Below are 10,412 nucleotides of genomic sequence, written 5' to 3' on the forward strand. Positions count from 1 at the left end.
AGTAAACAACTCTGACATGAAATATTCATTTTTCAATTTTTTAATAGCAATTACATGTACGATATGACTAGAAATAAATTATGCATCAGTTACACTCATTGATAGGTAGAGAGCTAACTGTAAGTACTTTTATGATGGCTCATTACCAGTTTTATGTAAAATAGTAGATTCCTTTTTGTCTCGCCCACTGTAGGTGAAGGGGAGACCAAAGGATCCGTTGTCTGTAACAACAACAAGGGCCTGTATTGTGAACTTTGGTGTAATTTAAACTCTAGTTTGTAATTTTGTATGGAAAGCAAATCATGACACAAATATCTAACAGCAGAAGTTCAATTTGTCAGCATGATTTGTTATATTAATTTTATTACATTGTACCGGCCCCATGGAAGACCAGCAGCAACAATAAGAGTTACAGAATATGGGCTACATTTACCAGCAGTAATTTTTACCTTGTTTGTATTAACTGTACACTATTCTTGTTATGATTTTGTTTTTTTAATCTTACAGAAATAAAAACAACAACAATATGCTTGTGCAGTCCAAAAATATAGTAAAAGCTATGAAAACTACACATCTTTACCTAATTATTTCTTGAAATGGGTACATCTGCCTATAGATTTGAAATTAGGATACAGTTAGTAATTAGCAAATGTATTTTTACTTTTATCTTTTTCTCTCACTACTTGAAAATGGAGCCGTCCTCTATGCTTGAGTTATGATACATGTACTTTACCTATCTCAAGGTTAAACCAGCCAACTCAATATTTGTATCAATTTTGTAATTGAGTACAATCCAGACAAATTTCTTTCTTTCTATATTGTCATATTTTTCTCTTTTTTTTATGACATGCTCTATTGGAATGAAACATCATGAAACCAGTTTTATAATTTGTCGATTTGCCAAATTGCTATGATGCATGGCTAGTTTTATTAGATGTTTTATTTGTTTTAAATTGAAAGAATCATTTTGCTGATGATGCCGCATCATCACAATTGCTTTTCTCAAAATTCTTATATTTACTCATACAGATAGATTAATTTGATAAAAAACAGATCCCAATTTAAATATACCAGTCTCAAGGTTACGCCATAGAGAGACAGAGAGAGAGAGAAAGAGTAGTAGTAGTAGTAGTAGTAGCCCAGGGGGACCAGTCAGATATATTGCTGTAGACATACGCGTTTAAAGGGGGTGTTTTTTTTTCAGTTTTGGACGCGGACCACACATGCACTTATAAAGAGTATCAAAAACACAGATTTTCAAGAAAAAGGGTGAATTTGAAAGACTGGTCAATGGTCATCGGGGGTCAAACGTATTTAGTACGTTTTAGGGTATTTTTTTCCAAAGTTTTTTTTTTTAGGGGTCATATCAGACCTGCCAACCAGTACGTTTTAGGCGTATTTAGTACGTTTTTTTTTTTTACAAAATCGTAATTTATTGAGAAAAATCATCTCTATACATGTATGTCTCTATTTCATAAAACATACACAAATATGGTTACTAGATCAATGTAATTTCAGGTAACTTTTTTTTTCAATCATTTTGTGAGATATACACATGTTTCAATGTTTTTTTTTCATCTGCAAGAGCAGTGCGCATTTTAGCTTGCATGCAGCTTGAGCGCCGGGATGAGCGAGTGCGCCAAGCATTTTATTATGAAATACACTTTTTTTTGGAAAAATACAGTTTTTTAATCACAGAATACAGTTTTTCATTCCCAGAGGTTGGCAGGTCTGTCATATTCTTGTTTATGGGCCAAAATGTGTAAATGAAACCTGTAAAAAAACTTGTTTTAAAGGGGGTTATTTTCACACAAAGAAAAACTTGTTTAGGGGGGTGTTTGGAAATCATTTGGTCACGCATGTGTAAAGCGATAAATTTGACTCCCCCCCCCCCCCCCGGAGTAGTAGTGGTAGTAGTAGAAGTAGCAGGAGTATTATCAATAGCAGCAGTAATGGTACATGTAGCAGTAGTGGTGTAGTAGTAGAAGTAGTAGTACCAGTACTAGTAGTAGTACTAGCAGTAGTAGCAGCAGCAGTAGAAGTAGTAGTAATAGTAGTTGTAGTAGTAGTAGTAGTATTAGTATAGGGGAGATCGGGGTTAATTGGAACATTTTTGACAAAAATGGCTGTAAAATCCAAATAGATTTTATTTGAGAAACAATATATCAGCTTGAAGCATATATCTAAGGGCTTCAAATGTACCCCATAAAATGTTTAACTCTATGACAGTTACTGAAAAAAAATCCACCTTGAACAAGACCATCGCAAGCGTTCCAACTTACCCCATATACGGGGCAAGTTGGAACATGGTATGGGGTAAGTTGGAACACTGCATGGTCAATTAAGAATTATACTAAAACTACTTACAATACAACTGTAATATTACATGGTTTTAGCCTATTTGCTCTATTTTTTTAAGTTCAAAATGTTAAAAGTGGATTGTTGAACTTTATGTTTTCTGTTATACAGCCACTCACGCAAGCCGACTGTGTAGTAGAATTCTGCGTATCTGTGTGCGTTTGATTTTACATGCAATTAAAGTGTACTATCAGCAATTTTATGTACTTCTGCATCAAATTTACTTGACAAAAATTAATTGGTTTATATTTTTTAATTAATTAATTATGCATATGAAATTTGCCCTAAATTAGTTTTTGTATGTTTTTGCCTTTAACTCTATTTATTAAGCTAGTAGAATGCTAATTTTGGTGAGAGTATCCATTTTTACATTTAACAAATATCCACAAAAAATTGCAAAAAATATAATTTCTTATTAATTTTTTTTTTACATTTGTATTTACTTTGTTTTTTCGAACCTTTGTTTTTTATTGTTTTTCCGATGAACTTTGTCGGGGACTCTTTTGCGATCATCAATAGCATAAAATAAATCTATTTGAACCAACAGAAGTAAAAATAATCATACATTTATGGTTTTTGGTTGAAAAGCACAATTTGCATTGACTTTGTACATGGAATCACATTTTTGAGCAATTTCGGGTCCGACATGCACGTACAAAATGTTGCGTAATTTCGAAACCGCGCACCCAGGCATCGCAAATTTGGTCTCAAAAGATAAGTAAAAGTCAGCGAGCGGTGCGGCCAGTTTGATAAGGGATAATATTGCATTAGAGGCCTACAATAGGCCTTAAATGCACACTCAGACCAAACTGAGAAACAAAACAAGCATGGTATACAATACATGTTCAGAAGAGTGTGAAATACTGTATGTATTTTTTTCTCATATCCAATGTTTTAATTCATACATTCATGTTTGGGTTGGAACATGTTCCAACTAGCCCCTTCAATTTTGTTCCAACTAACCCCAGAGGCCCTTTTGACATTTATAAACTTACAGCACAAAAAAAGGGACTTCACCATGGCATATTAATAACCTTATTTTGTAGCTTGGTACAAGTGTTTATTATACCCCCAAACTGGCCAACTTGATCTGTAAACTTCTCTGAGATAATAAAACATTTCTGTAAGAGAAAAAACAAAAATTCCTTTCTAACTTCACCAGGCTTGTTGCACATGTGTTGTCTGTAATATGGTGGATGGCTGTTGATAATGGCAACAAATTGAGGGCAGCATTACATAAATTTATTTAAAGGCATTAAAGAAAATTAGAATGTTTCAACTTACCCCATGTTCCAACTAACCCCAATCTCCCCTAGTAGTAGTAGTAGTAGAGAAGTGAGTAGTAGTAGTAATAGTGATAGTAGAAGTGGTAATAGCATTAGCAGCAGTGTTAGTAAAAGTAGTAGTAGTTCTAGTATGTACTACACAAACAATACTCATCATTGAGGGCATTAATAAGAATTATACAACAAGGTATCTTTTGAACAGTTCTAACATGCCTGAGGCATAGCCGAGGGTGTTTGGTCTGATTCAAATGTAACTAGTGTGTAGTAGAAGTAGTAGTAAGAAATCACTGAAGAAACTCTGATACACATTTTATTATACCAACAGGTTCTTCTTGATATTTCTGAAAGGTGTCCTAAAAGTATAAGGAACACTTATGCTTAGTAGCATGCAGGAAATTGAAGAGCTCACAATTTCTTTAAATATTGAAATTTAAAACTGAAATCAGACTTTACAAGATGGTTCTAAATTATTCTAGAGCAAATGACTAGTTGCTGTATTTTTTTTACATTGATGCAAGTCCTGGATGATGAGTTGACTTGATTCTTATTGAGTTAGTCAGACTGTCAGGTTACAGACAATTCCCTTGTCCTCAGCTTTGGGGTGCTGGGACACTCCCCCTAGCTCTCAATTATGCATGATATTTGTGGGTCCAAGTCAAGCACTCTGCTTAATATTTCATGAATGTTTACACTCTAGGCTATCAGCGGCCATTCTAACCAATGAATGGTCACCACAAAAGAAAGTTTGGACCAGAATGGCACCGATCAATAATTCTTCTTTGTCGGTAGCTCTGCCCCAGACATGCTTTACCCATAAGGTTTCCTTGTTAGTGATGTCGCTATTGTCTTGCTGACAATGATGCGGTTTAGGAGATCATCTGGGTAGCTTGGATCATATATGATGTGATAATCATATGATCCCAGATTCTGAATAGATGTCAATGCACAAGCAATTACACCTGTATAGAATCACATCCCCCTTTCATTGAATTTAACTACATGTATCTAACCTAAATTTGCTTGTGGTTTCCGCTCTCGTGAAATTTGTAATTATGACTATCATTTATGGTATAAGCTGTTTTAAGATTCATATATTGATCAATTTCATGTCATCTTTAGCCAAAGGAGCTTGTTCATTCTTTTTATTCTACTTTCAAAGGAGGGATATTATCTTTCTATCTATGTATGTGAATAGAGAAAGTATTGATTAAGCCAACAAGCTCCAGTTACTTTTTGATCCTATAAATGTCTCTGTATAGAGACCTTGAAATGCAGCATTTCCACTTGTAAACATGCTGTCTTGAGTATGCAAGTTTTTGAAAACTTGATATGTTAATTCATCCTTTGAGATAATCTGATATGAATCTATTAACATTATATTAGTCCTCATGCATTTTTACTACATGTTGGAAAATTGAATTTTCCTATTTTTATTTTACCAGGAAATCAGTTATATGAAATTTGAAGAAAAAACTTTTTAAAGATACCTTGACACATTCCTATGATGCCTCTTAATATTCACAGTTCTTCACTTCTTCATGTTCATTTGACTACAAATTTTGATTCAAATTTAAAGGTATAATTATTTATTTTGCTTGTATAGCAGTCAGTAATGAAGGATAATACTAATTTGGCTTTTATCTGTGTTTCATGATGTTTCAGGTATGAGAAGTATGCCCAGGCAGCTCAACAGGCCAAGCTAGACAAGAGTGAGCAGGAGGTAAAGCAGTTGAAACGAGCCTTGGAACGTACCGATGTCTATGTGGAAGAACTAGAGTGCAAGTTAGAGAGATACAAACAAGCTCATGGTGCTTCAGAAGCCAGGGCTAATCTCTCTCTTGAACTTGAGCTTGATAGTTTCAATGTCGGAGGATCCAGGGATTCTGTCAAGGTTGGTGAAGATATCACTCAGTTTCCAGAGAGTCCTAGTGCAGGAGATGACTGCTTGGCAGAAAGTCCTTTTAAGATTGAAGGTGATGAACCGGCAGCTAAGAGGTTTTACTCTAATAAGGGAGTGACTCTGCATTATTCTCCCTCCAGTAGTGGTACACCTTCCACAAGTTGTTTAAGTAGGGACACACCATCTTCCCCTGATCTAACGCTTCATGCAAAGTTCCAGGAGTCCTCTAAGAATGGCATTGTAAGAGGATCAGGAAGGAATTCTCTATCTGATGATAGACCAAGCTCAAGTTGTGTATCTTCTACTACTCCTAGCAGTGCTTTCAGTTTCCTAAAGCTGAATTCAGATACCAAGTCAGTAAGTAAAGTTGACAGTCAGGACAATGCTGCAATGGATGCAGAGAGAGGCACTTACTCCATGTCGACTTCTTTAAAGAAAAGTCCAAGAAGACATTTGAAGTTCGACACCCAAACACAGATCTCTTCTAGAGAGACCCTGAAGATTGATCACACTGTGTTTGAATCTGTTAGTTCTGCCTCCGATAACCCCATTAACCCTGGTCGAAGAAATGCTCTTGATTTAAAAGGGAAATCTCCTGTAAAAAGAAAGCTGGATGATACTAGTAATGATACATTGGATGATCTGGATTATACATTGACTGAAGAGATTGTAGAATGCACAAAGTTGTTGAAGGCTGCAGAGAGAAGGATTCAGGAAAGGAATGGTAAGAACAGTCTGGGTCCTTCATCATCAGGTAACAGCTCCTCAAGTTAATGAGAGATCCCAATTTAGATATTAAACTTGGGCAAATTTCATGCAAATTCTGACATTGTACAGAAACAATGAAGTTATTCCTGAACAGATTATGGACATTGTATGATTATGCCAAGACTTGTGTCCTAATTGTTTTTGTTGGAAGTTTTAATTATGACAAAAGAGCAATACAAGGACTGCCAGATTCATTGTCACAAGAATGTGCTGGATCCTTTTTTCACCAAACTTTGCCATTTCTTAGAGGTAATTTTTTCTTATTTCCCTTTTAAGCATCATTAGTGAGGAAAATATGTTTATTGAGGCTGGTAACTTTCGCAAATGCATTCAAGCAATTATTCTTATATTTATAAATGTGTTGGGGAGGGGAATGGAAATTAGTATGTGTTGCTACATGTATGCCTGGGAAAGACACGGTGCAAATGGCTCCCTCCCCTGCAGCCTGTTTTTTTTTTTAGGGGGTGTTTTTTACTAGGCAGAAAATTCTTGTTTATCACTGCATTGTCTCCAGTCATTCCATGGTCCTCTCCTAAGCTGTGCAACACCAAAATGCATTTTCATTGTGTTGTATACAGATACATATGGATGGAAGACGCTGCCGTTGGCAGTACACAAAAGCTTTCAGTATGACCTAGAATTTGTACATATTTAATCAGCAGCTAGGCAAGTAAAAAACTTCAGTGATGTAGTTTCTTAATCACCAATATAAACAGAATCAAAATAGATGCAAAATACAGCCAATAATATATCATATTTTACATAAAGTAACTAAATTCCCATTTGTACAGGTACATGTTGAATGAGTCTTCTTTTCACACAGAAATTGAAAGCAGCACATAGGGGTTGCATATGATCAGGGCAGATATGGGATAGCCTATCATTAGGAAATATCCTTTTGACTTTCCCTGGTACATGTAGGTGGTATTATTTTGTCTTTCAATCATTTGTTTTACCTGAAATTGAATGAATATAAGCTTTACTGAATAATGCAGTAATTACATTTAATGGTACATTGCCTTTGGGCGGATCTCCATAGATTCAAATAAATGAGAGTTTACTCATTCTAATGATAGTATGAACTATTGCATGCCCTCCCATAAATATAATACCTGATCAACCAATTACTTGATGATAGAGACAATCTAATTGAAATATGTACTGTACAAGAGTAATCAGGGAGTTGTTCATCTACATGACATTACACATCTTGGCCCTCACTGCCAATGGGAGGATCTCCTTAGCATTTAGTGATCTCAACATTTAAATTGTCATAATTTTCTTATTATTTATTAAACTTTCTTAAACTTTCATTTATCTGCTTCTCTGACTTTTCTATTTTATACAAATCAACTGGTTACGAGGGTTTCATTTCCTTTTAAATGTCTGTTTTTTGGGGGTGCAACTTTTCACAACTTACTGCCTAAATTTGCAACATTGGATAAGCTTTAACATTGCGATCAATGGGGATTTTCCAGGGCTCCTTCTTTTCAGTTTCCAGGACTTTTCTTGAGCATCTCAGAGGCTAAATCGCCTCAAGCCCCCGTGTATTTTTTCCCTTCTCTATGCAAATATTCCTTTCAAAATCTTATTTTGTTAAAGTATGTATGAAAATATTTTGGGATAAAAAATATATTTTTTATGTGAGCATGGAGACATTGAACACCTTTTTGGCTAAGTTATGAATCATTGTGCATATTTAAAATTATATGAATGATGTTTCTAGTACCTATATATATTATATATAAAGTAATGTCAACAGATTCTGGCAATTTTCCTTCTTCTTGGTAGATTTATATTATTAATAATGCACATTGATTCAGGCAGTAATATCATCACACATTTTTTTTCCTCCTATATGATTTAGATAATTCACATCCCATTTTGTTTCTTCATATTTATTTCAGGTCATTCATATTCAATAGCCATGGAGGTCCTGTTTTTTTTTTTTTATAACTGTACAAAACGTGAAAATTACCATCAGATTGTGATTTCGAAACGGTTATGCAACCCCCGATATTATGTTTAGATATTAAGAAAAGCTTTATGAAAAATGATCCTTGAGTATTAAGTATACATGGCAGGTCCTTGGTAGTATAATTTATCTTTTGTATGATTGCATATCATTGTCTTTCTATTTTGTTTAGTTTGATATAGTTGTGGTATTAGTTGCATCCATCAGTAGCATTTAATTCAGTAAATATTTGTGTCATATCTTAGGTCCATTAGTATATCTTTTTGTTATTTTAAAAGCAATATGTACGGTATGAATAATGATTTAGATGATGAAAGACATGCTCGAAATATAGTTTGTGCGTGATTCTATAATTATTTCTACCCTTTTTCTATTGAAAATGCTTTTTAGTGTTAATTCTTTAGATGCTGCTGCTGCTGATGATGATAATAAGTAGTAGTAGAAGTAGTAGTAGTAGTAGTATAGTAGTAGTAGTAGTAGTAGTAGTAGTAGTATTAGTAGTAGTAGTAGTATAGTAGTAGTAGTAGTAGTATTAGTAGTAGTAGTAGTAGTAAATGATAATGTTAACAGTGATGATAATATGATGATGATTATGATGATGATATTAGTGAAAATGATAATGACAATACTGGTGATGATGATGACAACAATGATGAGGATGACAATGATGAGGATGATGATCATGATGATGACAATGATGAGGATGACAATGATGAGGATGATGATCATGATGATGACAATGATGAGGATGACAATGATGAGGATGATGATCATGATGATGACAATGATGAGGATGATGATCATGATGATGACAATGATGAGGATGAAAATGATGATGGTGATGATAATGGGTAGGTGTCAACCACCCTTATATGAAATCTTAGATGAGTAACTTTATATTGCATCCGTTATTCCCAATGGAAAAAATAGATTATTGTGGCATTTTTTTTTTCATTTTGTGGTAAATTATATTAAGAAGAATCAGTGGTACTCCACTTTCATCATTAAAAAAATGATACTTTTTTATCAGAAAATCCAGTAGGAAAACTAAGATAACACAATTTTCTTTTCAAATTGTTTAAGAAAAATGACAAAAAGTTATGATTGTTCGCTGGATGAAAAGATATTTTTATTCAACCTCCGTCAAAGAAAACTGCATAAGTTCATTTGAAATTCAGTATTGTCTAGATGACTTTCAAATGTAATTTTCTCCATTTTCGTAATATTGCAAATATGATACTTTGATTAAAATTTTCTCTTGTTTATAAGAGAATGTTCGAGAATATCCAGGTAAATAAAAGTGTTATTTTTCTCTAAATCACTGTGATTTATTATTGTTCCCGACGCGTACTTGTTCCCATTTAAACTTTACATAATGGATTCTTCTAGACAGAAGTAATAAGCCATTTAGAACTTTCAGGAAGGAGGATGATATTTTTCTCTTTGAAATGATGCATTGTATATGGATCATCTTAACCATTATATTCTTTTTGTCATCTTGTTTTTATTCTCCTTTCCAAATATATCTTGAGCTTTTATCCTCTAGAAGCATGGGTTTAGTATCCTGTATTAGGAAAGAAAATATATGATCGCAGTGATGATAATAAAAAAAATATCATTTCCTATCTGACTGCTAATAATTCCATTTGAAATCTCAACGTTTGTACTATAAAGATGTGATTGCGATGGAGAACGAAATTAGTGCAGCCTGTGCACGTAGGCATTGGCACCGGAGGGGGGGGACGGGGGCGCCTGCCCCTATGATTTTTAAAGGAAAAAAGGAGGAGAAAGGGGGCAGCGGCGTAACAGGGGTCGGTGGCCAGGGGGGGGGGGAGGCAAGAGCAAAAAATTTCCCGGTCATATCATGGTATGAACAGGCGTAATGAGGCGACTATTTTGAGAAGGTCAGATATTGCGTATCGGGCAGAATTTATCTTTAAAAAAAAAGTTGCGAGCGAGCAAAAATTTTGACCTTTTTTATACAAAAATCCAATTTTGTGATAGATTTTGACATGATATCCAGAGAATAATATATATCACTCTTCTCTCTTGAGATTCCTTTTTTGTGGTCTGTACGCCACTGTGAACAGGATTCTTTGCGGCAGTAGCGTGAAGAGTAAAAAAA

At 34.4% G+C, this 10,412-nt stretch overlaps 1 protein-coding gene across 3 annotated transcripts in view; it reads left to right on the top strand.

Moving 5' to 3' along the window:
* The window catches only part of LOC129260803 (ORC ubiquitin ligase 1-like), a 28,904-nt gene extending 20,264 nt beyond the window's left edge, over positions 1 to 8,640 (top strand). For all 3 annotated transcript variants that reach the window (XM_064114285.1, XM_064114286.1, XM_054898774.2), the window contains exon 6: positions 5,307 to 8,640. In XM_064114285.1, the coding sequence (XP_063970355.1) occupies positions 5,307 to 6,318 (1,012 nt within the window). In that variant the 3' untranslated portion in view covers positions 6,319 to 8,640. The remainder of the gene's footprint in view (positions 1 to 5,306) is intronic.
* The last annotated feature ends 1,772 nt before the right edge of the window (positions 8,641 to 10,412 follow it).

The sequence above is a fragment of the Lytechinus pictus genome, unplaced genomic scaffold (genome assembly GCF_037042905.1).
Source record: "Lytechinus pictus isolate F3 Inbred unplaced genomic scaffold, Lp3.0 scaffold_19, whole genome shotgun sequence".
Lineage (NCBI taxonomy): Eukaryota > Metazoa > Echinodermata > Echinoidea > Temnopleuroida > Toxopneustidae > Lytechinus > Lytechinus pictus.